Source organism: Dromiciops gliroides, chromosome 2 (genome assembly GCF_019393635.1).
Source record: "Dromiciops gliroides isolate mDroGli1 chromosome 2, mDroGli1.pri, whole genome shotgun sequence".
NCBI lineage: Eukaryota > Metazoa > Chordata > Mammalia > Microbiotheria > Microbiotheriidae > Dromiciops > Dromiciops gliroides.
In genome coordinates, this window is record NC_057862.1 from 319,044,355 (window position 1) to 319,067,696 (window position 23,342).

The following is a 23,342-nucleotide window of genomic DNA, read 5'->3' on the forward strand; positions in this document are numbered from 1 at the left end:
ATCCCTGGAGTCAGGAAGACTCATCTTCCTGAGTTCAAATCTAGCTTCAGACACTAGCTGTATGACCTTGGGCAAGTCACTTAACCCTGTTTATCTCAGTTTCCTCATCTATAAAATGAGCTGGAGAAGGAAATGAAAAATCATTCCAGTATCTTTGCCGAGAAAACTCCAAATGGGGTCACAAAGACTCGGACATGACTGAAATGAATGAACAAGTTGCTCTGAGGATCGATGATACCTACACTACCATGGGGCCACATTGGGAACCTGAAACAACCCTGAACTAACTTAAAATGTAATTGAAAAATACTTAACAAAATAAATAAAAATACAATAGAACATCGATGATGTTAATATGTGATTTTCTAAGTCACTTTCTTTACTTATAATTCTTCCCCTTCTTCCCCATTTCTATATGAATTTGATACCAGGGGTGAAGGGAACTACTTGCAAGGAAACCCCCTCTACCAAAGCAAGTCATCTATGGTTCAGCAACCTGTAGTCTCAGAGTTGCCTGAGGCACAGAAAAATTAGGCTATTTGCCCAAAGTCTCAAAGCCAGTGAGTTTTGGAGATAATATCTGAATTCCACGACTGGGGAGAGGGGGAGGGGGTGTCTTGTATAGAAGGGATCTCTAGACACTATAATTATAATTCACAAAGAGAAACACTCCCTTGATGTGGTCAAGTATAATTTAAATTTAAATTTTTTTTTTTTTTTTTTTAGGCAATGGGGGTTAAGTGACTTGCCCACGGTCACACAGCTAGTAAGTGTCAAGTGTCTGAGGCCGGATTTGAACTCAGGTACTCCTGAATCCAGGGCTGGTGCTTTAACCATGGCTCCATCTAGCTGCCCCCCAAGTATAATTTTAAGCAATATCACTTCTGGATTCATCCAGTGAATTAATCATTTCAGCTAACACATTATTTTGAATTCTATAATATAATATTCTGGGATAGCTAGGTAGCACAATAGATAGAGTGCTGGGCCTGGAGTCAGAAAGACTCATTTTCCCGAGTTCAAATCTGACCTCAGATATTATCTGTGTGACCCTAAGCAAGTCACTCAACCCTGTTTGCCTCAGTTTCCTCATCTGTAAAATGAGCTGGAGAAGGAAATGGCCAACCATTCCAGTATCTTTGCCATGAAATCCCCAAAGGGGCTCACAAAGAATTGGGCATGAGTGAAACAACTGAACAACAACAAAATATAATATTTTATAATATAACTGATAATTTGGAATTCTAGGGCCAGGAAGGCTTCCTGCTTACATGCTCCAGTTATATTCTCATTGGTTTTTCACCCTGAGTCAATAGAATATAAGCTGCTTCAGGAACGACATTTTTCTTTGTAACCCCAGTGTCTTGTACGGCATCTGGCACATAGTTGGCACTTGATAAACGCTTGTTGATTAATTGATTATGTAAAGCACTTTGTCTATTTTAAAGCTCTCAGCGATTAGTGTCTCCCTCTCTGTCCCAGACCACAATACATACATTCTTGGAAGCCAGGAACTCCATGCCATTGGCCACCTGGTAACTGAAGCCCACAAGGTCCATGTAGCTGAGAATAGGAGACTCGTTGATCAGGGTTGCCCTGTAGGATCTCTCAGGAACTGGAGGGTAAAGGAAGTAAGAGGGATGTATGATGTGTGCAATGGTTTTCATGGCAAAGCTGCTCAAATGTCTTCTAGCATTTGGATCATTATAGAGCTGACAGCATCTCCCCCTAGTGTCTCTCCAAGGGAGAGACAAAAGAATCCTGGAGCTAGGAGGGACCGTGAAGGGACAAAGAATCCCTTTCCCTGACTTAAGACAGGACTTCACTTCAACTTCCTGGGCCATTGGAATTGACCTTTTAAAACACTAGGGGCAGCTAGGTGGCGCAGTGGATAGAGCACCGGCTCTGGATTCAAGAGGACCTGAGTTCAAATCTGGCCTCAGACACTTAACACTTACTAGCTGTGTGACTCTGGGCAAGTCACTTAACCCCAATTGCCTCGAAAAAAAAAAAAAGAAAAGAAAAAGAAAAGAAAAGAAAAAACTCTTAAAAAACAATCATGCCTGGGGGCAGCTAAGTGGCGCAGTGGTAAAGCACCGGCCCTGGACTCAGGAGTACCTGAGTTCAAATCTGGCCTGAGACACTTAACACTTACTAGCTGTGTGACCCTGGGCAAGTCACTTAACCCCCATTGCCCCACCCAAAAAAAAAATCATGCCTTCTCTTTTGGTGCCCATCCTAGAGTCCAGCTCCCTGAAATGTCAGGAAGTTCTTTCTGATGGCTATCCTAAATGCTTCTCACTTCAGCCTGAGCTTCCTCCCTCTTGCCCAGGAACCCCAATGCCACCCCCACTTCAAACTTTAGCTTCCCTTTGCCCTTGACCTCGGCAGCAGATTCTTCCCCTGAAGTAGCTGGAAATTCCCTCCCCACCCCCACTTCCCCCATCCCAATAGGCTTTAGATTGCTCTCTCTTTACCTACCAGAGGGTGCATAGCTATCATAGGGTGAGCTGTAGCTGGAGCATTCAATATCCACATACATGATCTCCCCCTTCATGCCCAGCATTGGTACATAGTCCACACAGTCATCCTTCCTCATGTCCATGTAGCCTCCATCACTCTCTCCTGATAGGGATGTTTGCCTGGGGACCCGGCAGGCACAGAGATCAGGGATTCCAAAGAATGGAAATTAGAATTGCATCATTTGGTTACGGGGGTCCTGTTTAGCTTTCCCATTCGACATTCTTAAAGTCTCCTCCAGTCTTGGCATTTTATGTTCTAAGCTCTTTCAATCACAGCATTTTTTGTCCTAAGATCTTTTTCAGCCCTGGTGTTCTATGTTTGAAGGTCCTGGCATTCTATGTTCTGTGTTCTAAGGTCTCTTCTAGACCTGACATTCCATCTTCTAGACTCTAAGTACCCTCCCAGTTCTAACATTCTGCCATCTATGACCCTATCCATATAATAGTATATTTTGTCCAGAGCTGAGTACTGTGGCACCTGATCCCACATACTGCATAATGATGGGTTATTGGAAGGGAGAGTGTTATACTAGAATTGAAAATACTTGGGAGAAGAAGAGAACCCCAGGAGTAGTGCTATTAAAGGCCAAATCCCCACATTTAGACCTGAGGGTCTAAGTTCAGGATTTAGGGCTAGGTAGATGAGAAGAGGGTCTAGAGATGGGGGTAGTGTACTTTCTAATGGATGGGTTCTCATGACATTCCCTTTGGGCAAAGGTACTGAAAGTGACTTTCTACCCTAGAAGCAATATATGGTGGGGGGCTGGGGCAGGAGGTAAAAATAGGGGTAGCATTCCCTAACAAAGTAACAGCTTCTTAGAATCTTAGGGTTTGGAGAAGCATTAGAGGTACCTAGTCCAATCCACTTTACAGGGCAGAAATCAATAGCATTTCCAATAAAAATTAACCATCCCTTGCCTGTATATCTCCAGTGATGAAAAACTCCCTATCACTCCAAACTCTTTCCTTTGTATTTTGGAAAGTTCTAGTTATCATAGAATCTTGGAGCTGGATGGGACCTTAGAAATCACCTAGCCCATTTCTTAATTCTAGACAAACTTCCTAATTGTTAGGAAATTTGACCTTCTATTGAGCTGAAGTTCACCTCCCTATAATTTCCATTCATTGGAACCAAATAGAATAAGCCAAATGCCTCTTTCACATGAGAGCACTTGAGATATCAAAAGGCAGCTACTCTGCTTCTTCTTGAAGATAAACATTCCAGTTCCCTTAACCATTGCTCATAGATTTCAAACCTTTCACAACCCTGGTCTTCTTCTTGAAGATAAACATTCTAGTTCCTTTAACCATTGCTCATAGATTTTAGACCTTTCACATCCCTGGTCTCCTCCTTTCTCTTATAATCACAATGCTCCCGGAAAGGTCTTATTAGGATGAGGATTAGAGAAAAGGAACTGTAGTAGTTTCCATGGTCCATACTCATTGAATTTAGACCAGACCCCAACACTACCATCCCTGACCACATCCACTCTGACCATAAAGAACCCAGCCTTTCCCAACCTCAACCATATCCCACCCTGACCACCATGGACCACAATCACACCTGCCCAAGACCCTGGTCACACCATACATACCCTGATCCCACCCTGGGCCCTGGGAAGGAGGGGTCATTTGGGGGGGGCAGAGTGGGTGCCAGAGAAAAGGAGAAGATAAAAGGAAGGGGGTAAGTTTGGGAGAGGTGAGAATAGAGTTTCATCTTTCATACACAGAACAAGGGTAATAGCAACTGAGGTGAGAGGCGAGTGTAGGGGAAGGAAACCAACCTCCCTTGACCATAGGGATGTGAAGTATATGATTCACCTGTGAAACTGATGGTCAGGATGGTCCAGGACCTCTGAGGACTGGTAAGGGCCTCCTTTCTCAGGGCACTGCTGCAGGAATGTGTGCTTGGTTCTATGTAGGTAGTCTACAAGATCTCCGTAACGACAGTACTCTGTGATGATGTAGATGGGGCCTGGGAGAGATAGGAGTTTGTGCATGTGTGGGTTCATAAGTACATGTGTGTTTGTGAATGTGGGTTCATGAGTGTGTATGTATGCATGTGAATATATGTACATGAGTATGTGTGTATTTGTATATGCATATTTGTGAGTGTGTATGTGTGTGCATTTGTGAATATGCATGTGTGCACATGAATGTATATGTATGTATACATGAGATGTATGTACATGAATGTATTGTGTGAGTTTGTGTATGTATGTGAGTGTATATGTATAGAGGAAGAATGAAAAAGGCCTTGGGGGCACCCTACCATAGGTCTCTACTCCTTCAGGTCAAAATTTAGGGTTTCTTCCTCCAAAAAATCATTCTCAATTGTTTTACCCTTTCTCTAACCCACCAACACCAGACTCAGTCTATTTCTCCTCCTCCTTGCTGGTCCCCAGGGGTTCAGGCCACTACTGTTTCTTCTTGCTTTCCATCCCAGGCAAGATCCCTGGACATGCATCCCAAAGTTCCCAGGGCTGGCCCTGAATAGGGTTGGGGATGGGGAGGGGAATTCAGCTAGATGGAATGATCTTAAACAAGGTGTGTGGTTTGGGGAGGGGAAGCTAAGAGGCAAGGTGGTATATTTGATTGGGCACTGGCCTTGGAATCAAAAGGCCCTAGGTTCAATTCCTATCCCACTTATTAGCTGTGTCTCCTTAGGCAAATCACTTAACCTCCCTGTGTCTCAGTTTCCTCATCTGTAAAATGAGAGAGTTTGACTCCAATGCCTCTAGCTCTAACCTATGACTTTCTTTTACTGAAATAACTCAAGGCAGGATTTCTCATCACAGGACAACCCAAATGCGCTGGGAAAAGTCTTAAAAGGGAAGGCTAAGGATAGGGTTCTGGGACAGATAATTCCTTGAATGGTATTCCTTAGAGGCCCATTGGAGACTCCAGTTGGGAGCATAATGTGATCCTGGGAATTTGGTTCTCTCAGTCTGCCAGGGAGCTGCCCCAAGGCACTGTGACCTGAGGTAGGTGGTGGGGCACTGTTACCTCCTTTGGTGCATGCCCCCAGCAGGTTGACAATGTTCAGATGGGGCCCGAGATGGCTCATGATCTTCAGCTCCGACATAAGGGCCTGCTTCTCACTGCTCCGGGCAGTGGCTGAGACAAAAGGTTTGGGGGGAGGGAGGAGAAGAACAAAATAGGTAAGATCCAGGCATCAGGGCTCTCTCAGAGAAGGTCACCCCAATCCAGGGCTGTGCTCCTAGAACAACCAGCTCTCCAGAAAAAAAAAAAAACCTGAACCCACAACACACTTTTAATTTAATGAGTTTTTTGCATTTTCTCCACTTTCTTCAGGTGAGACAACCACAAAACATTTCCAAGGTGTAAATGCTCACATAGAAAATTTAAGGATCTGCTCTTGAGAGTGGGTTTGGGCTACCCTCTCCCCATCTCCCCGTTCCCAGAGAAATCTTTTTCCTAAGAAGCAATGATAGCAGTGTCCCCAGAAAGGACTTACTACCTCAGACTTCCTGCCTCTCCCAAAGCCACAGGGGGTGAAGGGGGTGGGGTGGGGAGGCCTAAGCCTACCCTTCCTAGGTCGGAGAAGTGGGTCTAGAATGGGGAGAGGTTGTTGCAAGGAAGTAAGGGAGAACACACAATAGGATCAGTAGATGAAAGAGTAAGCCAGCAAAAAAGGAAAGGGGGAGGGGAAAGAGATTAAGGAGGCAAAAGGAAAAGAGAGAGGGAGAAACTCACATTTCAGCATCTTGACAGCCACCTTCATGGTGGCCTGGGAGTGGCTCAGCCCATGGGCTGTGGCCTCCACTACTTGCCCAAAGGCCCCAGAGCCAAGTGTGCGGCCTGTAAGAGAGACAAGAGGATACTGCCTCAGTTATACAGAGACTGGTGGATTGTGCAGATTATTCATGCTTCTCACTCACACCCCAGTCATTAAAACCCATGGCCCTCCATAAAATCCTTTGTTTCCCTTCCAGATCTGATCCTGGCAGAAGTAAGATATAATCTTAGCACTCCCTGGAAGAGCCTACCTTAGGCCATCATAGGATCATAGATTTAGGCCTGGTTTAGAGTCTTCTAGTCCAACCTCCCTCATTTTACAGATAAGGCAGCCCAGAGAGGTTAAGTGAATTGCCTAAGGTCACACAGCTAGGTCAGTTGTACTCTAAATGCAATGCTTTCCCCATGTTATCTCACTGCCACCTATCTCATAGATTTCCTTGACTCAGAAAAGATGTTGGAGGTCATCTCCAAGAAAGTCACTAATCACTGAATGTATGAGTTGGGTCCCACAGCTCACAGTAACCTTTTTTTTTTTTTTTTTTTTTAGTGAGGCAATTGGGGTTAAGTGACTTGCCCAGGGTCACACAGCTAGTAAGTGTTAAGTGTCTGAGGCCGGATTTGAACTCAGGTACTCCTGACTCCAGGACCGGTGCTCTATCCACTGCTCCACCTAGCTGCCCCACAGTAACCCTTTTGAAGATTCCAGGGCCAGAACAGACCCTGAGAGTCTCTTCTCCATCTATCTCCTTGACTCTAGAGAGAATTCAACCAACTCTTAGTTTAAAATTTTCTGTTGGAAAAGAATCCACTGACTCCTCAAGCCGCTGATTCCAAAGGTGGCCTGATAGAGTAGGAAGGCCTAGATTTGACTCCCAACTCAGACCCTTACTAGCTGTGTGACCCTAGGTAAGTCACTTCTCTCTCTGGGCCTCAGTTTCTTCATCTATAAAATTAGGGGATTGGAGTCAATGACCTTTACAAGGTTCCTTCCAATTCTGAATCTAAATCCTATGATCTGGACCACTGTGGTTTAATCCAAGGCCTTGCAAGTGTCTCTGCCCATGCTTGTCAATCCATTTTAGTCTGAAAGGGGGTTGTTGGTGGGGAGGAATGTCCAATGTTGACCTGGACTCCATCAGTATGTTTGCATGTAATCTAATAAACAAATGGTATGCCCATCAGTACCAGTGATTTTGGGATAGATAATTTGGCCTTCACTTCTACTGAGGGGTCTTAAGTTTCCAACCACCCATTGTGCCCGAGTCCCTGTTTACTAGAAAGCTGTGTGAGCTCTGTTCAAGGGCTAAAGCCATAGCTTCAGCCCATTCCATTCAAAGCCAGCAGAGGGCATCCCAACACAATCTAGCAGACATGGGTTTGCGCTAGCAATCCTGGTTCATTCCTTGGGGTGGGGAACATGGAGGGGGAAAAAAGGAGGTGGGAGGAGCTGATGAGTGGATGGTAGAATTGGGCTGCATTAGATTAGAAGGCAGTCCCATCACATCTGCTGACACACCCTACTCCGCTCCTAGCACTGCAGAGGCTTGAGGGAAATTCATAGGATTTTGAGTTGGAAAGAGCCTCAGAGATCATTTGACTCCAACCTAATTTTTACAAATGAGGAAACAGCTAGAAGATATTTAATGAGTTGCCTAATGTCACACAGATCTTTTAGTTAGAGAGCCCAGGTTAGAACTTGGACCTTCTGATGCCAATTTCAGTGATCACCCCACTATCCCACACTGTTGCCACAAGCATGGAAAAAAATGAAAAACCTCCCTCCTCTGGTCCACCACTCAACAGCTTTCCTCTCCTATATGTCTCAGCTTTAAGCCTGGAGTTAGAAGTTCTGCATTCAAATACTACTTCAGATATTACATATTTGAAGTTGGGTATTCATTTCTTAAACCATCAGTTTCCTCATCTGCAACTACAATATCCATCTCCAAGAAATGTTGCAAAGGATCTTTCCCCCCTATTTGTTTGTTTGTTTATTTATCTATCTATCTATATCTATCTATTTATTTATTTATTGGGGGGCAATAAGGGTTAAGTGACTAGCCCAGGACCACAGAGGGTCTTATAAACAAAACGTGAAGCACAATAGATAGAGGATCTGTTCCTCTAATTAACTATTAATGCATATTATTTATTATAATATTATAAATATATGTATAAATATTATCAATTATGGTTTTTAAAAGCCTATTTGGTCCCCAATTTTACTTATATTCTGAATTTCTTTAGTTTGGGTTGCTATTTCCAGCTTTATAGTCTTCATAAAACATTGTGATACTTATTGACAATAGGCTGGACATAGGTTTTAAAATCTACTACCTTTCAGGAGTATTGTTTTTGTTGGTTAGTTGTTATTGCTTTTGTTTGGTCCAGACCTGTGTTTAGAATAGAGTTTCTTTATTCCTTCCTTCCTTCCTTTCTTTCTTTTTCTTCCTTCCTTCCTTCCTTCCTTCCTTCCTTCCTTCCTTCCTTCCTTCCTTCCTTCCTTCCTTCCTTCCTTTCTTCCTTACTTCCTTCCTTTCTTCCTTCCTTCCTTTCTTTTTTTCTATCCATCCATCCATCCATTCATCTATCACCTATCTGTCTTCCTGTCAGCTAGGTGATATCGTGGAAGAGAGCACTGGGCCTTGAATCAGGAAGACCTGAGTTCAAATCTGGCCTCAGACACTAGCTATGTAACCCCGGGATAATCACTTTATTATCTGCCTCAGGTCCTCAATTGTAAGATGGGGATAATACCAGCACTTTCCTTACAGGGTTGTTGTGAGGACAAAATGATATAGTATTTGCAAAATGATTAGCAGAATGCCTGGCACATAGTAGGTGCTATATAAATGCATATTCCCTCCCTTTAGTGATGAGGACATTTGCATGCTACAGCAACACGGGGGCTTATTATGATTATGATTTTGCCCTTGTGGGCTCAAATAGTGGAAAGATTTACAAGATATTATTTTACAGGGATAAGTTTCAAGTCTTAGCTTTGGGTTGAAGAACAGGATGGGGTAGGTGTGAAAATGACCCAGGGGGGGCGGCATGGATGGACTGTGGGTTTAGTGAATGTTCAATGAGTCAGCAGTGTGACACAGGAGTCACAAAACATAGTGGCGTGAAGGGACACAGTACCCTGAACAAGGATGATCATTCTACCACATCCTCTCCTGCTCATTTCACTTCTGGAGTAGGGTGTTCATTTCTGGGTGTGACCCTTTAAGGAAGACCCTTTTGGCAAGGAGGAGAGCATCCACAGGAGGGAAACCCAAAGAGGGACTATGGTCTATTTCTAGTCCCTATAGACTATGTCTAGTCTATTTCTAACTCCACCAACAAAGATGAGCCATGCTGGTCTTCTCACTGTCTCTCATATGTGCCTCGTCCTTCCTGTCTTTGTTTATTTACATTGTTCCCCTTCTACCTATCCTTCAAGGCCCACGTAAGTCTTATTTCATTCCTTATTCCAATATTCACTGACTCCCCTCTGACCTCCTGGAATAATTATAATCGATGCCATGTAATTTAATATTTGATCCTTGGGCTAATGATCTTTGGGCAGGTGTTAGTCCCCTCTTCCCGTCTAGGTGGTAAGTCCCCTGAGGACATCGCCCAGGTCTCTTCCTCCTCTTGCTGGCTCTTGCCTAGCCCAGGAAAAGGGCTCAGGATGGAGAAGCAGGCCCTTTCTGTTCTCCCGGGAAGAGAAGATGGATCACTGACCGAGCACAAGCCGCTCTCGGGGCAGTTCCCAGCTGGAGTCATAAGGCAGCTGCATGGGGTCCACGTAGATGTATTCGTGCCCATCGGAACTCACAGATTCAATCACCTTCCAGCGGATCTCGTAGCGGGGTTTCTAGGGAAGAGGCAAATAGCCATCATGGGATCATGGAAGTCAGAAAGGACCTTTAGAGATCGCCTAGTCCAGCGCTCAGTCTACACCAGCAGGAGAGGGGCCAGGGGCCAAGGATAGCCTGGCACACCCTCCCCAGGAAATAGTGACCATGGGGTAAGAGCAGAGAAGTTCAATAAGGGCTTGACAGCCTAGAAGTCAGATCTCTGCTGGTCTGATCTGTTTGCCTCAGAGGTATCCCTAGACCTTGGGTATCACTTCCCACTAGACTGTGGAGGTAGAGGCTGTGACCCATCTTGGCTTGGATCCATCAGTATTTAATATGTTTCAATGTGCATATGACTTTGGGATCAAGAATTTAAGCGTATTTGCTGTTTTATATGATTGCCCCTATGTCAGATTGCATACTGTGATAGGGAGCCAGGAAGGGTTGGGGGAAGAGAGGAGGGATAGAATTTAGAATTCAAAACTTCAAAAACAAACCCTAATGAATATTAAAAATTGTTTTGACATGTAATCGGGGGAAATAAAATAGTATTAAAAAGTTTAAATCAGCTTTAGGATTTTTTAAAAAAAGAATTTAAGTGTATTTGGAGAAAAGCCTGGTAGGGCTAAGGTCTGGGGGGGGGGGGCCCTGAAGGGTCTCAGGCCAGGTCCATGTGGGAGAAAAGCTATGGCATCTACTTACCTTCTGCCACAGAATGACAAGGATGACCATGGAGATGATTGTGAGGACCACTAAGGCCAGGATGGCTGAGATCACAACCACCTTGAAGGGCAGAGCTAGAAGCAGAGAAGAAGCAACTCATCCTCACATCAGGTCATCACCAAGCACAAGGACAAGCAAGAAAATTCTGAGAAGTCTCCTCAGCCACCCCAGCTCTTCCCACTTCTACTCTGGCCCTCTTAACCCTGTCCAACTTCATCTGCATCTGCCCAAGAAGAAACACTTTGCCTCTCCGAGCCCCAGGGCCCACACTACCCATTCCCATATCCCTTCTTCCCATCCAGTCAATTCTACCATAGATGCCAAACAACCTAATTAAAAAACCCTCTTGGGGCAGCTAGTTGGTGCAGTGGATAAAGCACCAGCCCTGGATTCAGGAGGACCTAGGTTCAAATCCAGCCTCAGACACTTGACACTTACTAGCTGTGTGACCCTGGGCAAGTCACTTGACCCTCATTTCCCTGCCTCTCCCCAAAAAACCCAACCCTTGTGGGGGGCTTTTACTCCCCTAGGGACCTAAGCCTTTAGCTTCTGCTGTCTAGAGTCAGATTCTAGGTCTTCCCTCACCAAAGTCGGACCCTTAGCTTCCTCTCCCCAATGTCAAACTTTTAGCCTCTCTCCAGCTTTAAACTTCCTCTCCCCAGTTCAATTCAATTCAAATCAGTTCAGCTCAATTAAACAAATGTTTATTAAGTACCTAATATGTGCAGGGTCCTGTATTTGGCACTGAGGAGACAAAAAAAATGAAAGAAAGAAAAAAGAAACAATTCCTGCCATCCAGGAGCTTACAATCTAATAAGGTGGACAAAATGTCCATGAACAATGTATTCATGGAAGAGATAAATACAAAGGGAAGGTCCAGTCAAACTGCCACAAGAAATTTAAAGAGGGAGAGATCATTTTCCTATGGAGGGGAAGAGGAGGTAAAGTCTGAGCTGGGAACGCAGGAGAAGAAGGCTTTATTGAGGACCTAGAAAGGATTCTAACAAACAAAAAATGTTGGAGCAGCTTATTCTGAGCATGGAGCAGCTCATTAGCACAGTGAATAGAGAGCCAGGCCCGGAGTCAGGAAGACTCCTCTTTGTGAGTTCAAATCTGGCCTCAGATAGAATTACCCAGGGTCTCACAGCTAGTCAGTATCAAGTGTCCGAGGCCAGATTTGAACTGAGAAAGAGGAGTCCTCCTGACTTCAGGGCTGGCACTCTGTGCACTAAGGGGCCATCTAGATCCCCCAAGAGCATCTCAAGAAGGGGTCAAATCCTCCAATAAGAAAGGAAGAGGGGCAGCTAGGTGGTGCAGTGGATAGAGCACTGGCCCAGGATTCAGGAGAACCTGAGTTCAAATCCGGCCTCAGACACTTAACACTTACTAGCTGTGTGACCCTGGGCAAGTCACTTAACCCCAATTGCCTCACCAAAAAAAACAAAAGATGAAGAATGAGGGATGAGGAAGTGGGAGGCCATTGGATTTGTGGTCATTGGTGACCTTGGAGAGAGAGAGAGAGAGAGAGAGAGAGAGAGAGAGAGAGAGAGAGAGAGATTTCAATAAAATGGGAGAATGACAGCCAGATTGCAGGGGACTGAAGTAGAGGCAGGGAACATAAATTATTCTTTCTACAAGTTTGGCAATGGAGGGAAGGAGAGAGATCTGTCAATAGTTTTAAGGCATAGAAGAGTCAACAGAATACATATGAAGAAAAAGAGCCCCAGTGAAGGGATGTCAAACCTTCAGCCTCTGCCTCTCCTTTCTTTATTAGACTTCCCCTCCCTATTTCTACCCCACCAAACTCATTTCTCATTTTCTGACTGCCATCCACTTGATCTATCCATTTGTAATACCTGGTTTACAGGGTTGTCGTGAGAAAGATGCTTGATAAACCTGGAAGTGCCATAGAAAGGTGTGCTAATTATCATTATTATCGGTGGCCATGCTATTCCCTGCCTAACAAAAAGAGGGCACTAGCAATCCCCCTGGCCTCCCTCTATCTTAATAGGCTCTTGCCCCATCAAAAGTATTTGCTCCTCTGTCTGCATAGCTTACTACTTTACAGGATGTTTCTCCTCTACATCCTTGGTCTGTCTCAGCATGGGTTACTGCACCTCCTCAATTCACTCTGTAGAGAGCTTGGGTCTCTAAAGGTTGGTCCCTGATCTGGGCTTCTGCTGGGGACTGGGAGGAAGAACAATTGTACTTCTCAGAGCCATGGAAGAGGGTTTAGAAGATACACCTGTGTCTGGGAGCACCTCATACATATGTGCTCATTATATCTAGACAAGTGCCTGAGCCTGCATGGTCACACATAACCTGGGTTGTCCTCAAGGCCAGCGATGAACAAGAGAGGAAGAAACCAGTTACTACGGCTGTGGGCCTTGGGACTCACAGTGTGGAACAATGGTGACTTCCTTGCTATCTCTCCCCAGGAGGTTGTGCACGTCGCAGATGACGGAGAGGGGCTGGTCCACACGTTGCAAGCGCAGGATGCTGACCACCTCAAACAATTTCTTTTGCTCCCAGTAGGTCACGTTGGTTTCCAGCTGGGTTTCCTCTGTGGAGCTGTTCCCCAGTGGGGTAGGCAGAACATCACGGGGACACCTATTTGGGATGGAGCCCCAGCATAATCAGCTTTGCCCTACCTTATCCAGTTTACCAACCCATCTCCCTTCTTTTCATTCACCAGTCTAACCACCCACTATCCCCCAAAATCCTTTTTGCCTGTTGGTCTAGACTGCAGTAGCTCTTAACCAAGTGTCCATGAATTAAAAAAAATATATTTTGCCAAGTGTATTTTAATAAAATTGGTTTTCTTTGTAATCCTAGGTCCTTTATTTTGTGCATTTAAAACATTCTGAGGAATCCAAAGGATTCACCAGACTGCCCAAGGGGTCTATGATGCAGAAAAGGGGAAGAACCCCTACTCAGTCAGTCAACAAGTTCCTACTATGTTCCAGGCACCGTGCTAAGTACCGGGTTTACAAAGAAAGGGGGAAAATAGTCCCTCCTCTTGAGGAGCTCACAGTCTGATAGGAGAGACAACATCCACACAAACAAGATATATATGGAGGATAACTTGGAAATAATCAACTGAGGGAAGGTATTAACATTCAAAATGATTAATAAAGACCTCTGTTAGAAAGTGAGTGTCTTTTCCTGTCCCCATGAAGCTCTCAGGGGTCTTTTGGCAATGCCAGGGAGGAATAGTGGATGCTTGTATAACCTGGTCTACTGATGATGGGCTTAAGGGGAATCTTCATCTCCCCCTTGCCAGTTCTTCTATATCAGAATCTGTTATTCATCAGTGACCAACTAGCTCCTTTATAAATGCTGCCCTGTCTTGCTCTTCCCCCTAGAGGCCATGTTGGTCCCAGATGAATTGCTGGGCTATGGGTAGCCAGAAGGAGAAATTCCAAGGAGAAGAAAGGAGCTATGAGGATCTCAGTCCTGCCAACTCCAGAAGTGGCCCATCTTAGTGAGTGAATGAGTTTGTGCCCCTGATTAAAGGGCCAAGAGCAGCTCTGGAAGGAAATTACTTGGTAGCAGGATTGACGTAGGGTAGATGAAAGGAAGAACTTCCCTTTAGTTTGTAAGGAACTGAACCATGCTATCTATAGAGGTCCCTTGGGTCTCTTTCTGGAAGTTTTGATGACAGAAGAAATTATCTCTATCTTGGGGCCACAGAGAATCCAGAAGCAGGAAGATGGATGAAATGCTCTTTTAGCTTTCTCTATTTGGGCTCCCAGACCATGCCCAAGGGTTTGATGGTTCTATGGACTCAGGAGCTTTGGATACGTTCCCTCAGGACCATTAGAATGTAAGTTCCTTTAGAGCAGGGAGTATTTTTGCTTTTTCCTTGCATCTTCTGAACTTAGCACAGTGCCTGACATATAGTAAACACCTAATAAATACTTGTTGATTGATTTGCCCCTTGTTCCTTTGGGTCAAAGGTCTTGCCTACTGCCTCCTGGGATTGGGGTCTCCACTCACCTCTTAAAATCACTGCAACTGAACCAGCTGAGGACAGGCTGTGGCATTCCCTGGCTTCGGCAAGTGAGGAGTTGCTCCCCACTGCTGAGGTGGCTCTCAATCAGATCCATCACCCTAGCAGGAACTGTCCAAAGTGAGGCAAGAGAGGAGGATCAGTCTGGGGGTAGGGGGGAGGAAGATGAGCTAGGTCAAGGATTGGGAGAGGAAGGCAGGGAGAGAATTGAGGGATACAGTAGGCTAGGGGAGGAAGAGGAGAAGGAGAGTGGGAGGGGATAAGGCCTCTAAGGGACCTCTCCTTACCGTTGATCTGCAACTGGAAGGAGAATGAGTCAGCATCATCATCATGGAAGGCTCTGAGGGTATAATGACCCCCTTCATTCACCTTTACCCGCACTAGGGTCAGCTCTGACACATACCTGTAGAGGACCCCACCCAGCAAGGAAACATCACAGAATTATGGAATCTTATACCTGGAAAGAAGCCTAGAAAACATTTCCCCCAACCCCACCCCACCCCACCTGTAAATTTCCCTCTTTCTGTCAAAGGTATCGCCATCTGTCGGGTCACCCAGCTTTGTGAACTTGGAGCAGTCCTCCACTCTTTCCCTTCCCCCCTCCCTTATCCTATCAGTTGTAAATTTTGACTCCTCAAAATCTCTCCCTTACTCCCCACTCACTGGACCAGCCTCATCACCTCCAGCCTTGACTATTGCAATAGCCTCTTGATTGGTCTCCATGCTAAGACCCCCTCCATTCTGCCACCCAGCCTTTAATAGAGCTGTCAAAAATCTCTTCCTACAGCACAGAGCCGATCAAGCTACTTCCTGCTCAAGAAGTTCCAGTGGTTCCCAATTAATTGCTTTTCAGATAAAATACAAATTCCTCAGTTCGACATTTAAAGACCATAACAGTCCGTCTTTTCAGGCTTATTTTGTATCACTCCTCTCCACGTACTCTAGGCTCCAGAAAAACCATCCTATGTGGTTTGGGCAATCCAATCTTGTTGTCCAAAGCCCACCTTCTGCCCCCATGTCTCTGCACCCAGCTGTATGCACGTTGTCTCTCCCCATTAGACTGGGGGTACCTTGAGAACAGAGACTGTCATTTGCCTTTCTGTTTATATTCAGTACAGGCAGCTAGAGGGTGCAGTGGATAAAATGCCCCCCTGGAGTCAGGAGGATCTGAGTTCAAATCTGATCTCAGACACTTATTGGCTGTGTCACCCTAAGCAAGTCACTTAACCCTGTTTGCCTTAGTTTCCTCACTGGTAAAATGAGCTGGAGAAGGAAATGGCAAAACACTCTAGTATCTTTGCCAAGAAAACCCCAAATGGGGCAGCTAGGTGGTGCAGTGGCCCTGGAGTCAGGAGGACCTGAATTCAAATCCGACCTCAGACACTTAACACTTAACTAGCTGTGTGACCCTAGGCAAGTCACTTAACCCCAATTGCCTCACCAAAAAAAAAAAAAAAAAAAGAAGAGGAAAAAAAAACCCCAAATTGGGTCATGAAGAGTCAGACACAACTAATTGACTAAATAACAACAACAGTTTCAGCAGAGTGCCTGCCACATAATAAGTACTTAAGTGGTTTTTTGTGGGTTTTTGTTTGTTTGTTTGTTTGTTTGTCTTTGCAGGGTAATGAGGGTTAAGTGACCTGCCCAGGGTCACACAGCTAGTAAGTGTTAAGTGTCTGAGGCTGGATTTGAACTCAGGTCCTCCTGAATCCAGGGCTGGTGCTTTATCCACTGCACCAACTAGCTGCCGTTAATAAGTGTTTTGGGTTTTTTTTTTGAGGCAGTTGGGGTTAAGTGACTTGCCCAGGGTCACAGAGCTAGTAAGTGCTAAGTGTCTGAGGCTGGATTTGAACTCAGGACCTCCTGAATCTAGGGCTGGTGCTTTATCCACGGCGCCACCTCTAGCTGCCCTTAATAAGTGTTTTTTTTTTTTAAATGACAATCCATGTACTCCCTTCTCACCTTGGTCTCTCAGACTCCCTAGTTTCCTTCAAGCTTTACCTCAGGTTTTACCTCATCCTGATCTCTCTAGCCTCCTCTTCTACAATTATATTGTATTTTCATATTTGTGTAAATATTGTATCATTGTCTTCTCCTTCCCCTCCACAAGTAGAATGTAAGCTCCTGGAGGTCAGGGACTTTTTTTGGTTACGTTCATGTGTCTCCAGAGTCTACCACAATGCCTTCCATGGGCTCTTAAGTGATTACTGAATTGAATTGAGTCTAAACCCCTAACTTTAAAGATGGCAAAACTGAGGCACTGAGAGGCAAGCCACCTGCATAAGATACTATAGTAGCAGAAACATTATTAAAATTTCAATTTTTTTACTTGAAACCTAGTGTTCTACACACCACTGACACACCAAAATCAAACAGCGGGCCTTCCTTGGACTGGCAGAGCCAAAATTAGAGCCTGGAATCTAGACCTCCAAGCTGCTAGTTCAGTCCTGTGCTCTGTACACTGAGTGAGTGTTCATCAGCTGTTCTGATGGGACCAGGGCTCTGAGAGTCTTCATGTGTATGTTTGTATGGCCTTGTAGTGATTAGGGGTTAGAGGAAGGTAATTATGTTATAGAAGTAACCGACCCCAAGGGCATGGTGCCCAGTCTGTAGGCACCCAAGCAGCCAGTGCAGGCATTCTCCTTTCCTTTCCTTTCCTCTCCTCTCCTCCCCTCCTCATTGCTCTCTCCTTCCCTTTCTCCTTCTTTTCTTTCCCTTCACTTCCCTTCCCCTCCCCTCTCTTCTCTTCTCCCCTCTCTTCTCTTCCATTCTTCTTCCCTCTCTACTCCTCTCCTCTCCTCTCCTTCCCTTTCTCCTCCTTTTCTTTCCCTTCACTTCCCTTCCCCCCTCCTCTCTTCTCTTCTCCCCCCTCTTCTCTTCCATTCTTCTTCCCTCTCTACTCCTCTCCTCTCCTTCCCTTTCTCCTTCCTTTCTTTCCCTTCCCTTCCCTTCCCCTCTCCTCTCTTCTCCCCTCTTCTCTTCCATTCTTCTTCCTTCTCTACTCCTCTCCTCTCCTTCCCTTTCTCTCTCACTCTTTTTTCCACTTGCCAATCCTTAGGAGGGCTCATATCCTTGTTCATACTTGATTACAGCCATATCTCTGTTTGTCCACCTGACAACAGCTCCAGCCCTAGACAACACTCTTTTGATTCAGGCCTCCTGGTACCAGTTAATGCCTACAGTCCTGGCCTCTATCCAGACATTGGTGCATGAAGTATACAGGAGAGATACGAGGACCAGATTAGAGAGAGTCTCTAAGGATGGAGGTCAGGCTGATGTGATGTTTAGAAGGGGAAGGTGCAAATTTCATCCACATATTGCCTCCCCTGGTCAATGAGATTGACTCACCTTGTCTCAGATAAATTCCTGGTGGAAATAGAGATCTCACTGGCAGTCCCAGAGCCCAGAGTCTGATTGTCCTTGAGCCAAACAATGGTGGGAGCAGGGTAGGCTTCGATGAACATCTGTAGTGTTCGACTCTTGTGCAGCTCGGCAAACTCCAGCTCATCCAACTCCCCCAGAAACCTCACAAACCCTTTGTCTGAAAGGGACCAAAGAATCCGAAAGAATGAGATTGGAATTTCAGAAGAGACGGGAGAGGACAAGGGGTGGGGCTCAGAAAAGAGCCTCTGATATCATGGGGTTTCATGGAGGCAGGTCCTCCCTTTATACACCCAGCCTGATCCAAAGACCACCGCTCCTTCATTTCTTGGGATAGTTCTGGCCACATTTGTTTGGCCACTGGGGTGGGAGTGAGGGCTGGGCCTTTGTACTCACCAACCACAGTGACGTTGACCCCTTTCATGTCCCTGTGGCCATTGTAGCTCTCTGAGACATTGCATACATAGGTACCAGAATCTCCCAGCTCAGCACTGGGGATATGCAGTATGGAGCGGATGTCATACTCTACCCCCGACAGGAAATCTGTCACTGGCTCCACCAGCCGCTTGCTCTGCAGGGACAGGATAGGGAAAGGATCCAAGTTCCAGAGAAATAAGAGAAGGCTTAAAAGAAACTTTTGGGGGTACCTGGCATTGGAATAGGAAAAGTGAGGGGCTACTGACACAGACTTCCATGGCTTCCTCTATGACACATGTGTACTAAGATGAAGAGGAGGGGACAAAAGACTGGCTTATCTGGCTTGGGGAGGGAAGAATAGATGACTTGCAATTGACAACTTTAGCCTAACTCAGACCAGAAGACCACTCAAAGGGTCCTCTGGAGGAAAGCATAGATTTCAGCATCTTTCATAACCTACTTCCATCCACAACCCTCCCTCCCTCACTGATATTGATCACTGGCCCTGACAAGAGTGGCCACCCCATCCTCTTTATTCTTTCTCTTCACCCTCATCTCTATCGAGACTAGACCACCTACCCCCCTTCCCATCTCTCCTGATTGTTCCCTCACCTCCATTCGAGGGTAGGTCCAATCAAAGTTCACCACCTCATTACCCTTCACGATGCAGAGGACAGTGATGTTCTCACCCTTCCGCACCACAGTCTGAACTGCATTCACTGAGACATTGATGGATGAGACTGTGGACAGAAAGAGGGAAGTGACCCTGAGCCAAGCAGTCAGAGTTCAAGGGACTGGGAATAGAAAGAAATAGCTGATATATTTGATAACAGATTCAGGATTTGGGAAGGGAACCTCATCAGTTGACTCTAATAAAATGAAATTAAAGGGGACTAAAGTGAGAAGCAGCAAAGGAGGCAGTGCAGTATAATGGAAAGAAAATTCACTGGCTCTGGAGTCAGTGAATAAGAGATAAAATCCTGCTCCCAGTGATTACTGTGGGTTATTGTACTATTCACTTAGTTTCCCTGATCATTTTCTTCACCTATAAAACCATGGGGTTGAACTAATTGTCCTCAGAGTTCCCTTCTAGTTTAGATCTATGACACTATTATTCCCTCAAAGACGTGGTCATGTAGTCAGAATGAATGATAACAGATGGATATGTTGGTTGAATTTAATTGAATTTTTTGGACTAAGTTGCACCAGCATTCAGGACTGGACTAAGTTTTATACTATATAGGGTAGATCTTCTATGGAGATCTATGGGAAGACATAGACAATGTGTATGTTTATAGATATGTATGTGTATGTGTGTTTATATGTATATATGTATATATATATATACCTATACATATATGTGTGTGTGCATTTAATTGTACCCTTTTCTAGAGTGGGGAGGGGGATGGAAGAAGAAATAAAACAAAACGTGCTCAGCAGAGAACAAAAGAAAACCTAAAAGGAAACACAGAAAAACTGGGTAGTTTTGAAAACAATGTAGTGTTTGTTACATAGGTTTTCTTGAAATGGAAATGGATTATTTTATATTGAATTCTTTCATGTACTGCTATGTACATGGAGATGTTCCTTTTTTCTTTTCTCATTTTGTATTTAAGTTTACAAGAAATATATATATATATTTTAAATAAAAAGGAAAGACATAGGCAAGAATCATGTAAGACAGATCCACACATCAAAGATTCCCCACACACCAATGATCATTTCACCTCTTTGGGCCTCTGTTCTCTCATCTGTAAAATGAGGGGGCTGGACTTGATGAGGTCTGAGGGGCCTTCCAGCTCTAAATACTAGAATCCTATCCTCCTGTGTGACTTAACCTCCCTCAGTTTTCAGAGCCTCAATTTTCTCATGAGTAAGATGAAAATAGCAATCCCTACCCTTGCCTATCTCATATGGCTAGCTTTATGCTCACAGAAGGTAATGGGACAGGACAAAATGATTGAAATGTGACTGGGATGATGAGGATGATTAGTTGTGAATTTGTATTAACATGAATAATTTATTGATTATTCATAGACAAGCCTAGAACCTGAGGGTACTCAAGAAAAAGCGTTCTTTGTCCTTGGTGCTATAATATGACCCTTAATTGGGGATGGGTTTTAAGGGTTAAGCAAATTGGCCTTCTTCTCTTTCTTCACATGACACCCCCATCTCCCAACACCATACTTTTGTACGGGCTGCTTTCTATGCCTACAATTTACTCCCTCCTTACCGATAACCCTCAGAGCCCCTTGTTAGCTTCAGAGGTTAACTTAAGCACCAATTCCTATCTTTATCTCAGCTGCTAGCGACCTCTTCTCATCAAATTACCTAATATTTGTTTATTTGTGTGTGTATGTGTATAGGTATGTACCTATCGGTTTCTTCCATTAGACTATAACCTCCTTGAGGTCAGGAACTGTTTCGTTTTTATCTTTTTATACCTAGTACCTAACGTAATGGGGGAGGGGGGGCAGCTATGTGGTGCAGCAGATAGAGCATCAAGCCTGGAGTCAGGAAGACTCATCTTCCTAAGTTCAAATGTGGCTTCAGAAATTTATTAGCTGTGTGACCCTGGGCAAGTCACTTCACCCTGTTTGCCTCAGTTTCCTTATCTGCAAAAGGAGCTGGAGAAGGAAATGACAAACCATTCCAGTATCTTAACCAAGAAAACCCCAAATGGGGTCACAAATACTGAAGAACTACTAAACAACGACAAACCTAACAGTATCCGGCACATAGAAGGTACTGAATTCATGTTGATTTATTGAGGAGGAGCAAGGGAAGCTGGTCTGGGAGGGCAAAGTCCTCACCTTGGATCCGGTAGACATAATAGGCGTCAGAGTCTACCTCCCTCTCATCAATGATGGTTTTGCAGATGTAGGTTTTATCCTCAAAGGGCCCAGTGAAGCCACGCTGGGGGTCATAGGGAACAGGCAATGACACGTCCACCTTCTTCTCGTGCAGTGTCACCACCAGCTTTGGGTCAGTCACTCGACATGGGATTGTTGTCTCACTGTCTCCCGTGAAAAAGATGAACAGCTCTTCAGGATCCACAGGGAGGAAGCCCACCGAGGGGTCTACAGAAATAATGATGAGGGGATGAGTGGACAAGGAAGCAGACAGAAGGAGTGAGAACCCTAGAGGAAAAGTCAAGCTGTGATGTGTACCAGGGACACTGGCTTCTCTGCCGGGGAATCCCTCCCTACCCCGAGCTGAGCACTAAAGCTGATATTCCTGCCTTGCCAAAGCATTAAGAGAATGATTAATAAGATGTTGGGTGGCAGCAGACTGAGGAGGGCCTTGTACTGTAGGTAGAGGAGTCTGGACATAATTCTATAGACAAAGGGGAGCCAGTGAAGTTTTTTGGGGGTGTGTTTTTTGATTTGGGTGTTTTTTTGGAGGGCAATGAGGGTTAAGTGACTTGCCCACAGTCACACAGCTAGTAAGTGTCAAGTGTCTGAGGCCAAATTTGAACTCAGGTCCTCCTGAATCCAGGGCCGGTGCTTTATTCATTGTGCCACCTAGCTGCCCCACTGGTAAAGTTTTTTAAAGAAAGAAATAACATGACAAATGGTGTATATTAGGAAGATTAACCAAACAGAATTTACCGGATGTATTAGAAAGAGAATAAATCAGACATCAGGACCCTGATTAGGAGACTATTACAAGAGTCCTCAGGGCAGCTAGGTAGTACCGTGTATAGAACACCAACCCTGGAGTCAAGAGGACCTGAGTTCAAATTTGACCTCTGACACTTACTGTGTGACCTTGGGCAAATCACTTAACCCCAATTGCCTCAAAAAAAAAGAGTCTTCACAATAACTGGGTAGCAGAGTTGGCACTAAATATAAGTTTCCTGACTCCCAAATCAGGGCTCTTGAATCAGGGGTATAGTTACCTCAGATTCTACTCTTCCTTCAAGGCCCAGCTTATCTTACCTTCTCTAGAAAGATCAAAGTCCCTAGTGACCTGTCATAGAGCAAAATCCCAAAACTGAACAGAACCTTAGAAGTCACCCAGTTCAACCCCTAATTGAACAGAAATTCCCTCCATAACATCCCCCAAGTGAAAGGGAATTCACTACCTCTGATTCCACAATGAGATATTGATGTTAGATATTAACTGTTAGGAAGTTATACAGATGGTATTTGGAAGAGAGTGAAAGGCCAAGGAACAGTGGAAAGAACACTAGTTTTGGAACTAAAAGTCCTGAGTTCAGATCCTGGCTCTGTCATTTACTAGTTGTGTGACTGTGAGTAAGTATCTTCACCTTTCTGTGCCTCAGTTCCCTTCTCTATAAAATAGGGAGATTATTCTATTGTGTACTAGTTACCTCATGTGGCTATCATAAGGCTCAGATGAAATACTGTGTATGAAGCACTTGGTAAACCAAAAAACACCCTAGGAATAAAGTTGTCATTATGACTGGCCTGCAGTACACTGCATGGTGTGATTGATCTCTTTTCATGCAGCTCATGAACTAGATCGTCAGCCCTTGGTGGGTGGGGATTGTGCCTCTGCATCACCCACAGTGCCAGGCACGTGGCCCTACACTGAGTAGGACTTCAGCATAGGTTTATTCATAATGAGGGTGATTCAACAAGGCAACTTAGCAAACATATCAAACCTACTGTGCTTAACAGTAAGCCATCCCTACTTGAACCCCATCAAAATAGA

The 23,342-nt window shown here is 44.8% G+C and overlaps 1 protein-coding gene across 1 annotated transcript in view; it reads right to left on the reverse strand.

The window, feature by feature from the left end:
• Positions 1-23,342, reverse strand: part of PDGFRB (platelet derived growth factor receptor beta) — a 66,966-nt gene that overhangs the window by 14,806 nt on the left and 28,818 nt on the right. The window contains exons 4-17 of the mRNA XM_043986611.1: positions 21,476-21,742; positions 19,275-19,402; positions 18,642-18,816; positions 18,213-18,405; positions 15,152-15,267; positions 14,852-14,975; positions 13,251-13,462; positions 10,832-10,926; positions 10,014-10,146; positions 6,240-6,344; positions 5,529-5,639; positions 4,344-4,497; positions 2,482-2,642; positions 1,497-1,615 (exon numbers count right to left, since the gene is read on the reverse strand). Of these exons, the coding sequence (XP_043842546.1) occupies positions 1,497-1,615; positions 2,482-2,642; positions 4,344-4,497; positions 5,529-5,639; positions 6,240-6,344; positions 10,014-10,146; positions 10,832-10,926; positions 13,251-13,462; positions 14,852-14,975; positions 15,152-15,267; positions 18,213-18,405; positions 18,642-18,816; positions 19,275-19,402; positions 21,476-21,742 (2,093 nt within the window). The remainder of the gene's footprint in view (positions 1-1,496; positions 1,616-2,481; positions 2,643-4,343; positions 4,498-5,528; positions 5,640-6,239; positions 6,345-10,013; positions 10,147-10,831; positions 10,927-13,250; positions 13,463-14,851; positions 14,976-15,151; positions 15,268-18,212; positions 18,406-18,641; positions 18,817-19,274; positions 19,403-21,475; positions 21,743-23,342) is intronic.